Raw genomic sequence first — 16001 nt, forward strand, 5'->3', positions numbered from 1 at the left:
ATAAACTTCTATTACAAATAATCATAAACAAAGAGACATATTACGTCTATCTGTTTAAATATTTTCTCAATATAATTACATAACGGAAATGGTTCTACAAAAATAAGTGACACAAACGTCACAAGCCATAAACTAAACCTATAAACAAGTGGACAACCTTAGGTCCACCCATTACGACCGTTGCGGCGTGCTTCAGTCATAATATCCAAAGTACCCTTCTACAACATCATCAACTACGACCAGAATACCTGCAGCCAAAGAAACTACATCTATACGGTTGTGGGGGGTTTGCCACATCATTCTTGGTTAATAGCATATAATATATTTTCCTAATTGTTCTTTCTCGATTGATTTGATCCTCTAAGATATCTTATTGAATTAAAATTATGGTAGATAAAGAAAGAGTTAAATAAAAAGAAAAAGAGAATATTAAATTTCCAAATGGAATGGAAAAGTTTTAAGAGATTTGTAACAATCCCTCTCCCTTAAAAATGACCATGCAATGACCACCATGCCTACAAGTGTATGATTGATTGAGAGGAGCAGGGCAATGGAAAAAGGGGTGATTGTATAATTTGTTCATCACTCGGGACGCTTTAATAAGAAAGATAAACGTTGACGTTGAATGTTATGTTCTCAAGGCACACGGGGTCAGGGACATCATGAGTACTACTGATAGTTGTGTTGTTATAGATATTTAATTTTGGAAATCATGCAAATTAATTTCCTTTTGATTGAATTGAATGAGTATTAGTCTTGGTGGGGACAGTTGTTAGGTCCCATTAGAACCATTCGTGACTCACGTTATTCTTGTATTTTTTGAGTCCTATCAAAAAACAAAATTACCGTGAAATTGTGTTTCTAACCAAAATAATACCTTGAAATGTCAGAACCAAAACATTATTAATTTGGGCAGAAGAAATTTGTTTTTATCCAAAATTAACTCACACGGTAGCTTGCTTCATTCACGTTGAAAGTGAATTTCCTTTTGCAAATTTCCTTTTGAAAGTGAATTAATTACAAGGTGCATATATGCACATTTAGATTTTTTATTACTATTTAAAAAAAAACCTACTTCAGAACAAAATTTTTTTCACTTTTTCATACAAAAAATTATAAACTTCTTTTTACTTTAAATCACATCTACCACATTTTAGTACTATATTTTTTTTAAAAAAAATTACTCCTAAAAAATGTTTACCAAACCGAGTCATGTAATTGCAAATTAATTTCCTTTTGATTGAATTGGATGAGTATTAGTCTTCGCCGCGTGCATGAATGTTGGTTCAGTAGGTGGTAGAGGTTTTTTTTTTCGTTGGTTAACCGAACCCAGTCAAACAAAAACTTTATGTACTTAGGTTGGGTATTATTTTTAAGGTCGAAGAAGCTGATTTCTAAAAATTGTTAAGAGTAGGTTGTAGACATAAAGATGATTGAGTTGATTTTTTTTTTAGTAGTATTAAGAAATGATTGATACGATATAAAGTAGAAAAAGAATTTGTATGAAAAAAAGTGTAAAAATTTTGTATTGAAGTAGATTTTTTATTTGAATGGTAATAAAAAATTATTTATATTATATAAAAAGTAAAAAAAAATAAAATATTTTAAAGCTGATTGTTCTTTAAAAAGGTGAAAATAAAGCAGGAAAATTAAGTGTTTGTTAGTAGTTACCAAACACGCAATAGTTAAATGATGATTTGCTAAGAAAGTGTTTATTGTTAAAGAAGAAGAGTCAAAAGTTTATTGTTGCGGACTTTTAAAGTGTGAAATATTCCATTAGAAAAGAGGAAAAGTGAGCATGCATTGCAGACTTGGAAAGTGAAATAGTTTCTTGGAAAAAAGGAAAAGTAAGTGAAAAATGATGGGTAAAAGACTAAAAGTAGAAGTTGCATGCTTGGAAGTTGAATAAATAGTGTATTGGAAAGACATTTTTTGGGTAAAAAACATTTTCTAACGTTAGCGCATACAGAAAATCACAAATATTTTTTATATTTTTATTCAATAATATTAACCTATAAAAATTAATTTTTATTCACAACATAAAAATATTAATGAAAAATATTTCTTTTTTTGTATTGATGAAGATTTAATGTGAATGATCATCCTAAAGCTTGAGTCTGAGTGTTTTAGTGGTATTTACTAAAACTTTATTTTGTATTAGTTGAGATGAAATCTCACAAGATACAAAAATGATATATCATATAATTAAATTAGGTTATCAAGAAAATAAAATAGTGAACAAAGTAACAGTGTATTAATTTTGGTTCGACTACGAAATGATTTCATGAAGGGGTAATATATAATAAATAAGCACATCATGGTATCAAAGCACATTAAAAAAAAAAAAAAAAAAAAAAAATCCCATTACTTTATCCAATCACAATATATCATCATCTTCCTCTTCCACTGTCATAACAACAACTACCTTCACTATATCCAATATTTCTTACCTTGTCCCAATCAAATTGGATAACTCCAATTATTTCCTATGGATCTCTCGATATTCAATAAGAAAAGATATATAGACGTGTGGAGTGGGAGTCAAGGTTAAACGTGTGGAGTGGGAGTCAAGGTTGAGACTAATTATTTTGTATGTGTTGACGTTGATCAATGTCATGTTAATAACTAGTACTACTGAATGGTTATGTTATTTCTAAGGGAAGACATTCAATGCAACTGGGTCCCATTAGAACCATTCTAGCAAAACGCGTCTCACATTATTGAGTGATCATCAATAAACTTGGGGCGCAACGTGACTCACGTTATTAATTCTTGATTGGAAATTAATAATCAAATTGCAAAAATTAATTTGCTTTTGATTGGATTGAATGAGTATTGAATAGTTGTTATTTCTAAAGTAATTAAGACATATATTCAATGCAACTTACAGAGTCCTATCAAACTGCAAAATATATAATACCGTGAAATTGTGTTTAATTAGTTTCTAAACAAAATAATACCTTGAACCAAAACATTATTAATTTGGGCAGAAAAAATTTGTTTTATTCAAAATTAACTCCCATGCTAGCTTCCTTCATTCACGTTGAAAGTGAATTTCCTTTTGAAAGTGAATTAATTAGAAGGTGCATGCACATTTTTTAGATTTTTTATTACCATTTTTAAAAAAAAAACTACTTCAAAACAATTTTTTTTTTTTTTTTTTCACTTTTTCATACAAAAAATTATAAACTTCTTTTACTTTAAATCACATCTACCACATTTTAGTACTATATTTTTTTTTTAAAAAAAAAAAAAAATTAATACTAAAAATTAATGACCAGACTAATGGATTGGATGACAATTAGTCCCTTGGCGTGCACAACTCGCTGCGAGGCTTGCACTAGTTAGTATTTGGTCAATGGTGAAATAGCCGTGTTCTATTATTATTAAACGGTGCTTAGCTAAAGAAAAAAAATTGTATTATTCATTATTTTTCCTCGGTTTGATTTTTTTTTTTTCTCTTGAATATCTTTTCCATTTTTTGCTTGGGTTTAACATCTATAAATGTTTGGTTTTTTTATTTATTTTATTTTATTTTGCTCCGGTGGAGGAAAGTGGAAACTAGCCCATGTTCTCATGTGAATTGTAGCTTGTAATATCTGTATTATGGTGTTTCTTTGTATATTTTAAAATGTTTTCCGACGTAAAATATTTTAAGAAAAATGTTTTTAGCAGAAAATATTTTCTTGCGTTTGGCGCGTATAAAAAATCACAAATATTTTTTTATATTTTCATTTAATAATATTAACCTATAAAAATCAATTTTTTTTTCACAACATAAAAATATTAATGTAAAATATTTTTTATATTGAAGAAGATTTAATGTGAATGATTATCTTAAAGCTCGGACATGAATGTTTTAGTGGTATTTACTGAAATGTCACAATGTATAAAAATGATATATCATGTAATTAAATCAAATGTCACAATGTATAAAAATGATATATCATGTAATTAAATCAGGTTATCAAGAAAAATAAGTAGTGAACAAAGTAACAATATATTGATTTTGGTTCGACTACGGAATAATTCCATAAATGGGTAACATGTAATAAATAAGTCATGGTATCAAAGCACATTAAAAAGAAAAGAAAAAAAAAAAAAAAGAAAAAAAAAAACCTTAACTTGATCCAATCACAATATATCATCATCTTCCTCTTCCACTGTCACAACAACATAGACGGAGGGAGGGGGGGGGGCTGGCAGGGGCCATGGTCCCCCCCCAATTTCCTTGAAAAAAAAAAAATTCTTAGGTTAAAAAAGAAAAATCTCAAAAAATATATATATATATATATATATATATATATATATATATATATATATATATATATATATATATATATATATATATATATATATATATATATATATAAGCTAAAAAACTAAAAATTTAGCCTATTGGCCCCTACCAATAATTTTTTTTTACCACCAGCCCATGCCCATAAGAACTTCTGGCTCCGTCCCTGCACAACAACTACCTTCACTACACCCAATATTTCTCACAATGTCTCTATCAAATTGGATAGCTCCAATGATTTCCTATGGATCTCTCAATAAGAAAGATATATAGACGTGTGGAATGGGAGTCAAGGTTGAGGATCAATGTCATGTTCATTATGACTAGTAAACTGTTGAGCTTTGTCAAGGCACGTGGGGGACATGAATTATTTGTAAAGTAAAGACATTCAATGCAACAGGGTCCCATTAGAACCATTCAAGCTTGATGGATTGGAATTCTCAACAATATTAATGTAAATTTCCACGAAATTATCTTCCCTTGCAAATTTCCATTTGAAGTGAACATTTCGCCGTTAATAACATGCTCCAACTACTCTTGACTAGCGGACTTGTTGGGAAGCTTGCACTATTTCGAGTCGATCCCTAACTGTAGAAGAATTTACTCTTTTTTGGTACTTGTATTTGGGTTTACTATTCAAACCATTAGACTTTATGATGCGACCCAGTCTTATAAATTTTTTGTTAGATTTATTTTATTTCAAAAATCATATCTTTTGATTCTGACATTGGATTGAGACAAACTTAGTGGCGTTGAAAAGCTTATTCTGAGCACTGCAATATTGTATTTCATGAAAATTTCACAATTCTAATGTTTACCAGACAAAAGTTATTGTTTTGTATTATTTGTACTGCAATGTGTTTTTATTTCTTTTTTTATTATTATTATTACAATTTTTTAGGCTTTTGAATTTAATTAGGCTCTATATAAGCCTATTAAAATTGGTTTAGCCTTCAGTTTATGTATTTTTCTATCAGTTTATCAATATGAAACACCTATGAGTGATTTTCTATCCCTTTTACCTTGACTCATTGACAAAATTTTAGTTTGAGAAGAGTGTTAATTCTATTTTTGTTTGCTATTGTGAACCCAGCCACTACATTAACCTGCATCAATATCCCGTTGCTCTAAAACTTTAAAGTGTCAATTTGACGATGCCGAGGATCTTCATTGAAAGTGTCGCACGTGACCATGGCTAACCTCACGGGTGATCCTACTTCTTTTTATTTTTTTTTGAAAAAAAAAAAAAATCGATGAATAAAAGCTTTTATTCATCGACACCCAAAGAACACTCCAAAAAGAAAAATAGACTTACCCCAAACTCAAACAGAGAAAACAATCAGAGAGGCCAGAAATACAAGCCAAAAGCAAAACAAACTGTGCAACCTCAACAAAACAGGAGCAGTAAACAACAATACCCAAGATACAAACCAAGAACAAACATCCCGAGAATAGAGCATAAGAGCATTTCTAGTAGCCTCACCAAATTTTACTCACCAAAATAACTAAAAATTACTTTTTTTCTATTCTGATGAGCCACTTTATTAAAATTCCCCCAGCAGCCTCACCATTTTAACTAGTCAATATTCACTATTCCATTTAAATAATAACTTTTTCATATTTCTTTATTTTTTTTCTATATAATATTTTTATAAAAAATCATTTATATCCATGAAATAAGGACATTATCGTGTGAGAGAAATAAGAGAAAAAAGGAAAAAAGAGAAAAAAGTGTGCTAATCATGTGAGAGAGAAATGTGAAACAAAATTTGGTGAGTGGGTTGTTGAGTGAAAATGCCTGGTCTAATTTGACTAGTAATTTCAGTCATCAAATTTTTTTGGTTAAAATGGTGAGGCTGGGAGTGGTTTTTAGAGCATTTTTAGTAGCCTCACCAAATTAGTTTTTTAGCTATTTTGGTGAGCCAATTTGATGAAAACTCTTAAAAACCACTCCCAGCAGCCTCACCATTTTAACCAAAAAAATTTGATGACTGAAATTACTAGTCAAATTAGACCAGGCATTTTCACTCAACAACCCACTCACCAAATTTTGTTTCACATTTCTCTCTCACATGATTAGCACACTTTTTCCTTTTTTCTCTCATTTTCTTCTCTCATCTCCCATCTCTCACACGATAATGTCCTTATTTCATGGATATAAATGATTTTTTATAAAAATATTATATAGAGAAAAAATAAAGAAATATGAAAAAATTATTATTTAAATGGAATAGTGAATATTGACTAGTTAAAATGGTGAGGCTGCTGGGGGAATTTTAATAAAGTGGCTCATCAGAATAGAAAAAAGTAATTTTTAGTTATTTTGGTGAGTAAAATTTGGTGAGGCTACTAGAAATGCTCTAAGAGTTTTCATCAAATTGGCTCACCAAAATAGCTAAAAAACTAATTTGGTGAGGCTACTAAAAATGCTCTACAAACTCCAAAAATCGGCACAGCCTACAACCTCAAAATGAACCAACAGGGGAATGCAGGTTCCATCGAAACAAACACTAAGCTATGAGTGAGATTTTTGAATTGCCCTTTAGTCACTAGCCTTGAACGAACTTCTTATCGAATACAATTCATACTAGAATCTTGATAGCTTTTCGACATTCACGATTTGTAAATTCGATACAAACCCAATACAAAATTAGTATGTTAGGGTTAATGAGTCTGACCCGTTTAATTAAATAAGCGGAAAGTGAATTTCCTTTTGCAAATTTCCTTTTGAAAGTGAATTAATTAGAAGGTGCATGTAAACCTACTTCAAAACAACACTTTTTTTTTCACTTTTTCATACAAAAAATTATAAACTTATTTTTACTTTAAATTACATCTACCACATTTTATTACTATATATTAAAAAAAAATATTCTTAAAAAAAAATTGTATTGTAGTTGATTTTTTTTTTTTAATTTGAATAGTAATAAAAAAATTATTTTTTAAAATTGTTTGTTTTTTGAAAAAATAAAAATAAAGTAGGAGAATGGCCCATAGATAAATGTTGATATGCGAAGAATGTGGGTAAAGAGGAAGAGTCAAAAGTTTATTATTGTAGACTTTTAAAGTGCGAAATGTTCCTTGGGAAAAGAGGAAAAGTGAGCATGCCCTGCAGACTTGGAAAGTGGAATAATTTCTTGAGAAAAAAAAAAAAAGTAAGTGGAAAATGAAAGTAGACGTTGAAATATACCTTGGAAAGTGGAAAATTTCGAAAATACCAATTTTGTTGAAATATGCCTATAATACCCCTGCGATGCATCATTTTTCAATTAAAAAATATTAAAATTTAAATTTAAAAATAATAAAAACTAAAAAAAAAAATTATAAACTCAAAAAAAAACTAATATTTTTTTAAAAAGAAAAGAAAAGAAAAGAAAAATTATGTTTTGAGGGTGGCTGCCAGCATGCCAGGAGGGGGTTGGCTGCCTTTTCAAAAAAAAAAAAAAAAGTTTTTTTTAGTTTTAAATTATTTTTTTAACTTTTTTTTTAAAAAACATTTAATTGAAAAATGACACTTGACAAAAATATTATAAGCATATTTTAAAAAAATGGGCATTTTTGAAACGTTTTGGTAATTTAGAGAGCAAGAGTTCAAGCGTTAGCCGTTTGTGAAGCTATTTATAAAATGACTGGCAGTTTGAGGATTAAACTGTAATTTTTCTTATAATATTATGTATAATAATTAGATATGTAAGACATGAACACGTGGTATAATTTAGTTAAATACGTGCAGTATATTTGTCCCATCCCCGCCTCAAAATCCGTTTTTAAGTCGTACGTGCAATACCTTGCTCAATTTTATTTTATTTTTGTTTTAAATAAAAAATAAAACATTTTAATGGATGCCAAAAAATAAATAAAAGTAGAAGTTGCATGCTTGGAAAGTTGAATAAATAGTGTATTGGAAAGACAGAAAAGAAAATGTTGTTGCTTTGTTGACGGTGAATTGGATGAGTGAAAATTTCCTTTTGAAAAAATTTGCTTTTGAAAGTGAACACTTTGCCATTAATTTGTTTGATCCAAAATGGTCCAATTTCTCTGACTACCGCTTACTGCGAAGCTTGCACTACTTCGAATTATGGCTAATTGTTCAATTGTCATATTTTATTTTTAATAAATGGTGCAAAATCATAATATTATAGTCATCACAAGGATCTTCTCTATTTTACTTGAAATGAAGATGAGTCATTTTATAGTTCGAATTAAAATGTTGTTACATCTAATATTATAAATGATGTCATATTATTTAAATTTTTTTAATAACATGCCAACTAAGAGTGGAATCAAGATTTTTTGGGTGGGAGGTTCAAACCTACGTACATAAATATATACATAGATATATATATATATATAGTCCCTCTATATGTATCACACGTTCTACGTACATAAATCAACACTTAGATATATGTATTATTTTTATATGTATGCGCGTATTTATGTAAAGCACATGATTCTCGTATGCATTTTGAAAAATACCTATAAATATACTTATTTTAGAGGCAAATATCAATTTAATAGATTTTTTTTTTAAAAAAAAAAAAAATCAATCTAATTTGGAAGAATTTTATCCATCTACAATCAATGTGTTGCATTTTAATTAGTATTTAGGCTGAAAAAGGCACGCCTAGTTCTCACACCGCCAACCTCTTACTTCCTCCCACAGTAATTAAATCCTGGTGTGGTTATATATTGAACGAGAGAGGAACCATATTATAGTTAATTTTATTTTGTTGTATCTAATGGTTAATTTTATATTGTTGTATCTATTACATCCAAAATCCTCTTGGTTAAGAACAGATAATATATTTTCCTAATTGATCTATCTCTATTGATTTGATCTTCTAAGATACCTTCTTGAATGAAAATTATGTTAGATAAAGAAAAGGTTAAATAAAAAGAAAAAGAGAATAATAAATTTCCAAATGGAGGGTTAAGGTTTAAGAGATTTGTAACACTCATCCTCCCTTAAAAATGATCGTCATTGTCCTTTAATTGGGTTCTTCCTTCATTAATGCCTCCTTCATCATCTTCACTTATAACACTCTAGCTTAAATATTAAGTTGACAAATGGAATAACCTCATACTCTATGTGGCGCTACTACTTTTACTTTGATGCAGCAGAATTTTGTGTCTTTTCTATTTAAAACCACTCACACACAAATATAAGTCATTATTTATTTCTATGCTATCATCATTTTGTACAAATTCAAAAGAATGCCACATACGAAAATCATAACTAAGTTTTTTTTTTTTTTTTTTTTTTTGTCTCCTAATTGAATAAGAAAATGATTACAAGGGATGATCTTTTTGACTCCTGATTCGAGAGGAAGAAAGAGTGGACGATCCTATAAACGAAAATGGGGTGGGCTCTCCAACAATAAACTTAAAACAAACTAAAACAGTACATAAATAATTACAAAGGGTATGAAATGTGTCAAACAAGTGACATAATCCTCTCAAGGGGTCGCACAAGACGGTTACAAAAGCAAAAGGGGTACAGATTAAGGCGAACCTATCTGAACTCCCACTTGGCAACAACGACAACCACCAAAAGGAGGCTGAAGCAGTAGAAGCACTATTAGAGTCCGAATTCGGGACTGTAGAAGAGAGGCACCAGTACAAATCTAGTTATAAAAGTCTCCACTAAAGGATCAAACCAATAAAAACTAGGAGACAGTAACCCACAAAAAACAAAAGCAGCAAAAAACGTAACAGGCTTCAAGAACCTAAAACAAAAAAAAAAAATGGAAAAAACAACAAAAATCTCGTAAACAGCAACAGTAGTGGAGGAGACCTGCAGAACCTACTGCCGGAGGGGCCACGCGCCGGAGAGACAACTCCACGTGTCGGCTCATGGAGGACACTCTCGGGAGAGTGAGATCCACGTGTAGGCTCATGATGGCCATGCGCCGGCGAGTGGAAGGTTGACGGCGACAGGGGAGAGATCATGGGAAGCTGGGAGGCTCCGGAGCAAGGTGGAGGGGCGCGTGAGGGGGTGGCACTAGCGGAGACTTACAGATCTAGTATTGAGAAAACCAAATCCATGAACCTCTACAAGTCCGAAAACCAGCCGGCTGGGGAGAGCGTAAAATGGACGATGGGCAGCTTAAACAAAAGTCAACTTTAAAATATTTCAACTTTTTTTCATTTTTTATATCACATCGATCATTTTTAATTACTATTTAAATAATAAAACCTAATACAAAACAATCTTTTTTTCACTTTTCATAACAAATATTATAAACTTTTTTTTTTTTTTTTTTTTTTTTTTTTACTTTAAGTCTCATCTATCACATTTTATTACTATTCAAAATAAAATTACTGCTCAAAAAATGTTTACCAAATCGAGCCCATGTAATTGCAGATTAATATATATATATATATATATATATATATATATATTTTCAATGAATAAGAAGAATTTATATAACTCAACAAAACCCAAAGTATAAACAGAGCCCTCCAAAACACAAGGAGCTCAAAACAAAAGAAGAGCCAAAAGAAACAAAAATTAATATCCTTTTGATTGAATTGGATGAGTATTGGTCTTCGCGTGCATGAATGTTTTGGGTGGATTGGATGACAATTAGTCATGGCGTGCACAAGATGGTCCAATTTCTATAACTATCGGACTTGCTGCATGTGAAGCTTGCAGTAATTAGTAATTGGTTAATGGGGAAATAACCATGTTTTATTATATATTATTAAATTGTGCAATCTAATATATCGATCTATCATGCGCCTATGCATCTCGCATTGGATAGACCTCATATAATAACTATCATATTTCTACCGTATCTTTTGTCTCATTTCTTCTGGAACAATCACATACAACTTTTTCTTTTTCTTTTTTCTTTTTTTTTTTATTATGGATCTACTACCAAAAACTCAATGCATAATCTTAGCATTCAATACGTATTTCCTGAAGAATCTTATTTTTCAATTACTCAACCATTTCATTTTTCCAAGTTCAATGTTGGTTAGATTAGTCAACATTTAGATGTTTCGATGCAACAAGAAGATATTATTTGTAACAAGTAGTTTTGTTGGTTGGTTAATTGGTCACATTTTATTCATCAAATGGGTTGGATTGGTATTAGTTTGGATGCAACAAAATAATTCTATTAGATTTAATGTACTTATTAGATCTAATAAGTATCTTGTTTCAGAATTGAGAAATTCTATGGCTCGAATCTTTAGTATTCTCTTATTTATTACCTGTCGCAATAAGTGGGGATTTCATCCCATAGAGTTGATACATCTTTCACTTGTAAATTCAATATTCAATGGGATGAATTACATCTCGACGATATCGAATTGGAATAACATCATGAATAACAATATATGAGCTATCAGATTGATTCATAGTTGAGAATTAACTAGTATACCATAGGAAGATCTTTTATCCGTATCGAATTCAAATTTTGATTCATGATTCAATAAATAATTCCTCTACTTTCTTTATCGTTCTTTTCCATTCTTTCTTTTCTATAACCTACGAGCCTCCTTGTAAAATCATCTGATGAAATATCATATGACCGCATTTACATTTATTTACATTGGTTATAAAAACCCGGCCTAATAAAATAACCAATAGAAGCGAAATGTAAAAATGAAAAAGTTTAGTTCTAAAATTTATTTTTTGTTGGAACAAGTGGTTCATATTCTCTCACGCATAAAGAGTAATACTAAAATACCAGTATAATGGCCAATTGGCGAAGCATTGCAATGCCAATGGCCTATTAGGGACGATTAGGTTGTAGGTGTGTGGGGGCAACGCCCCGCTGTACGGTACAGGTATTTTAGGGTTTTTATATCTGTTGGTATAGTAGAGTTTCGTTATAAATATGTTATGCTGTAACCTTAAATCATATACTAAAATATAGCCGAATTCCTGTAGAGGTAGGCTTATTGCCGAACCACATAAATCTGTATCTTGATTTTCTCTTGTTCTCTCTCTTTTCGATTCCGTATTATTCATCATTATAATGATAGTAAAAACAATTTTTTTATCATCTAATCTTCTTGAACCATTAGATTATTGTACATGTGCCATCTACGTTATCATCTTGTGAAGTTTTATTGTATGTCAAATAAACATATAAAAGAAGTAACGTTTCACTCTATTGACTAATCATTATCAATTAAGCTTCTAATAGAATTTAGTGGAATGTAACAATATAATCATGGAATTTAAGATGGTTTTTATATTAAAGTGAGATTTTGCAAGAATTGGTCCTTCAACACCTTCCAACACAACTGGACTCACCAAGAACTGGAGATGGTGCTTTCTAGAGCATTTATGTGGGCACAGTATGTTCAACAACTCTCCCAGCCACTTAGCTAGCTAAAGAGAACATTGTAATATTCATTATTTTTTCTCAGTTTGAATTTTTTTTTTTTTTCTTTTTTGTTTGTTCTCTTGAATATCCTTTCAAAAAAGAAAAGTTTGTGCCAAATTAGCTAAATACAAAGAAGGGAAAAATACACATATCCCCCTTAAACTACCATTCAATTGTGAACGTACCCCCAAAACTACTAATTATGTCAATGTTTCCCCTTAAACTACCAAAAAATGTTAATGTCCCCCCTAAAACTAACAAAAAGACAAAAATGACCATAATTTTAGACCGTTATATGTGTCCAAAATTATTATAAATATGATCATTTGGTCATATGCATACACATAATAATAGCTTCTCTCTTGTCTCCTACCAACTTCTTTTGTGCAATTCTCTCTAGAAAGTGATAATCTAAAGTAATATTTGGGCTTCATTATATTCTAGGAATAATTTTGTCAAAACCCTTTAGCACTTCAAAATAGGACAAAATATGTTCTACAGATTTCGTCATGCGATTGAGCCTTGAAATCTCAATTTTAGTTCTGCCTTCATAATTTTCCGTAGTGTATTTCATAATTTTCCCAGCAACAAAAAAAAAAAAAAAAAAAAGGTCAAAAGAGGCCTCAGATATCCAAATGATCAACTGAATTATATCTAGAAGAACCCTTCAGCATATCCAGTTTTTCTTACCAACAAATGGAGAATCAAGATAGCTACACAGGTATTGACAAAGGCAAGGCCTAGAAATGTGCAGATTTATTCATAAAAGAATTAACACTGCCAAACCATATTCCTTATCATCTCTACTCCATTTGAGTGGTTGACAAATGCTTCAACAAGCGACAATGAGAGCCTGGCCAATAAGTCTATTGCATCATGGCATGGCAGCTCAAATGTAGCAGAGTACTGCAAGTTTTCACACAAGGTTGAGCAATTGCCTCCTTCGCTGAAATGATAAAAGAAGCCAAAGTCAGATACTCGATATGAATGAACACAAAATCCATCAACGCTGATTATTCATGCAACTGAATCCATTTGAAAGGGACACCATTCTACATCAATAAGTGAATGCCCAAGGGAAGTTTAAATTCCTTACATATTTCTGTTCGACTTCTTCAAGAAATTTCTCAGGAGAATCAACATATTCAGCGCATTCCTTCTTTACCATTGCTGCTACTTCTTCTTTCCCAGCCTTCTCAAGGTTTCTTATCAATATCATAAACGTTAACCTATCTGGGGCACAACCTGATGCCTTCATCGATTCATATGTCTCCATTGCCTTTTCTATCATACCCACTTGCATGTATGCTCCAATCATCTCAGCAAAAGCCCTTGTGTTGGGTTCTAAGCCTTCTTTCTTTAGTTCAGAAAAGAGCTCTTCAGCCATTTCAATCAATTTGTTCTTTCCCAACAATAGAATCATGTCACAGTAAATGAGCAAATCTGGTTCATACCAGTCTTCCTTGCGCACAAATTGGAACACCTAAAGCCTGATTTATACTCAGATAAAATACAAATTCCAAAGAACGGATATTCAACTGATACAAAAAATTGGGCAATCAAAGAAACGTAACAGTTAACGGTAGGCCAGAACTTAGTCATACAGCTTTCTTGATTGGAACAAGCATCTTGGAAACTGGTAAACTGGCCAGTTGCATAGGAAGGACAAGGAACCAGTTAGTCCATTTCCAAGAGCTAAAAGATATTTCCTAAAGCAATAATTATTTAATTTGTGCATCTGTTTTGGTAAACCACTCAACCTGTTTACCTAAAACCTGATTATCACACATCGCTAAAGAAAATCAAACCAAAGCCGTTGATATCATACAACATGGGAGTCACCTCAATCAAAAAGCTCACAGATACATTTCCTCATTTTCTTAAGAGAGTATTCCCCATTTTTCTTACTTTTTTAGGATCCTGAACAATTTTTGCAAACAGATACATTATCTAATGACAAAAATACTCAATAAACAAACTGTGCAGTTTCTTCATGATGTAATTAGTTTCAAATAATTAAAGTTTTGAATTATTATAATTTACCCACATTGTAATTCCAGCTCAATTGAATACTTATGAAGGCCCCAAAAGGAAAAGAACATTGAACGGAAGCAAATTAACATGACATTCACGCAAGCCGAGTTTCATAATATTTGTAGTTCGTAAAGAACAGAGTTCTACCAGGTTCTAAAACAATCAGGAAATCAGTGATTCGAATGTTGACCATCTTAACAAAATACCTGGAGGGCCAAGTCCAAATGATTTTGTCTTTGGAGCTCAGCCAAGGTGTCCAACAAGTCTGCCTTCAAGAGCCTGGTGAGTCTGGCGTTGAAAACCTGTTGCAATCTGGGTGCGGATGATCTGGCTAGCTTCAAGGAATGGACTGCTTGAATGGCTTCGGAGGACAGCACGCTTTTCCTCCAAAGAGGCTTTCTGGGTCCGCCCCTGAGGCCACAGCTCACCACTGAAGAGCGTGGGTAGGGTTTCGGGACGTTTTGGAGAAGACCCACTCGAGGGAAGTGGAATTTGAGGGAGCCCATTACAACCAAGTTTATCATCAAGCTCCTCAAGTTTCTCAAATACGACTAAAATCCGTAGGATTCACCACTATGTTAATCACTTCACTCAAAATCAGAGTTGCGGTCAGAAATAGAGCTGACTTAAACTAGGGAGGCAGCAACCCAATCTCGTTTGTGAAGGGGTTTGTTTGATTTTAGGAATTCTCGGAGCAGATTAGTGAAATGGGTGGAATTTTTCTTCTTTCTTTTTTTCTTTTTTTTTTCGATGAATAAGTGAACTATATAAATCTCAAAACCATATGTACAAACTGAAAACAAACAACATACTCCTCAAAACTCAAACGAGACATTTGTGTTTTAAGCGTTTTTAAATTTAGCATTTGAGTTTTCATTTGTATCATAGGTGTTACTTGAATTATGAGTAAAAATCTATTTCGTACCTCTTTTAGATTTTCGTTCAAATTTTAACGACTTGCTACGTATCAACCGTTGAGGTTGACATGTGGCACTATATAAAAAAAATAAAAAATAAAAATCTTTAAAAAATAATAAAATAATAATTTTTTTTTAAAAAAAAGAAGAAGAAGAAAGCCACCCATTTGGCTAAAATGGGGGTGAGCCACCCCAAGGTGGCCAAGGGATGTGGCTCAGCCACCCATCTTCTTCTTTTTTCTTTTTTTTTTTTATTATTTTATTATTTTTAAATTTTTTTTTATATGGTGCCACGTGTCAACCTCAACAGTTGACACGTGGCGAGCAATTAAAATTTGAACGTAAAATCTAACAGAGGTACCAAATGAAATTTTATTCCTAATTCAAGTACTACCTCGATACAAATGAAAA

The 16001-nt window shown here is 31.4% G+C and overlaps 1 protein-coding gene across 1 annotated transcript; it reads right to left on the reverse strand.

The window, feature by feature from the left end:
• Nucleotides 1-13267: 13267 nt before the first annotated feature.
• On the reverse strand, nt 13268-15389 carry LOC133879358 (pentatricopeptide repeat-containing protein At1g62350-like). Its single transcript, XM_062317902.1, has 3 exons — nt 14880-15389; nt 13736-14122; nt 13268-13585 (listed from the first exon to the last, which is right to left on the reverse strand). The coding sequence occupies exons 1-3, from the start codon at nt 15195-15197 to the stop codon at nt 13556-13558; spliced, it is 735 nt and encodes a 244-aa protein (XP_062173886.1). The 5' UTR covers nt 15198-15389; the 3' UTR covers nt 13268-13555.
• Nucleotides 15390-16001: the final 612 nt, after the last annotated feature.

This window comes from Alnus glutinosa, chromosome 1 (genome assembly GCF_958979055.1).
Source record: "Alnus glutinosa chromosome 1, dhAlnGlut1.1, whole genome shotgun sequence".
Classification (NCBI taxonomy): domain Eukaryota; kingdom Viridiplantae; phylum Streptophyta; class Magnoliopsida; order Fagales; family Betulaceae; genus Alnus; species Alnus glutinosa.

Excerpts from the sequence above, each read along its gene's own strand:
- LOC133879358 (XM_062317902.1), bottom strand. The coding sequence starts at position 15,197 with ATGATAAACTTGGTTGTAATGGGCTCCCTCAAATTCCACTTCCCTCGA. Across the intron at positions 14,123-14,879 it reads ATTTGGACTTGGCCCTCCAG|GTGTTCCAATTTGTGCGCAA; the intron begins GTATTTTGTTAA and ends ATCAGGCTTTAG. Across the intron at positions 13,586-13,735 it reads AAGAAGTCGAACAGAAATAT|CGAAGGAGGCAATTGCTCAA; the intron begins GTAAGGAATTTA and ends TTATCATTTCAG.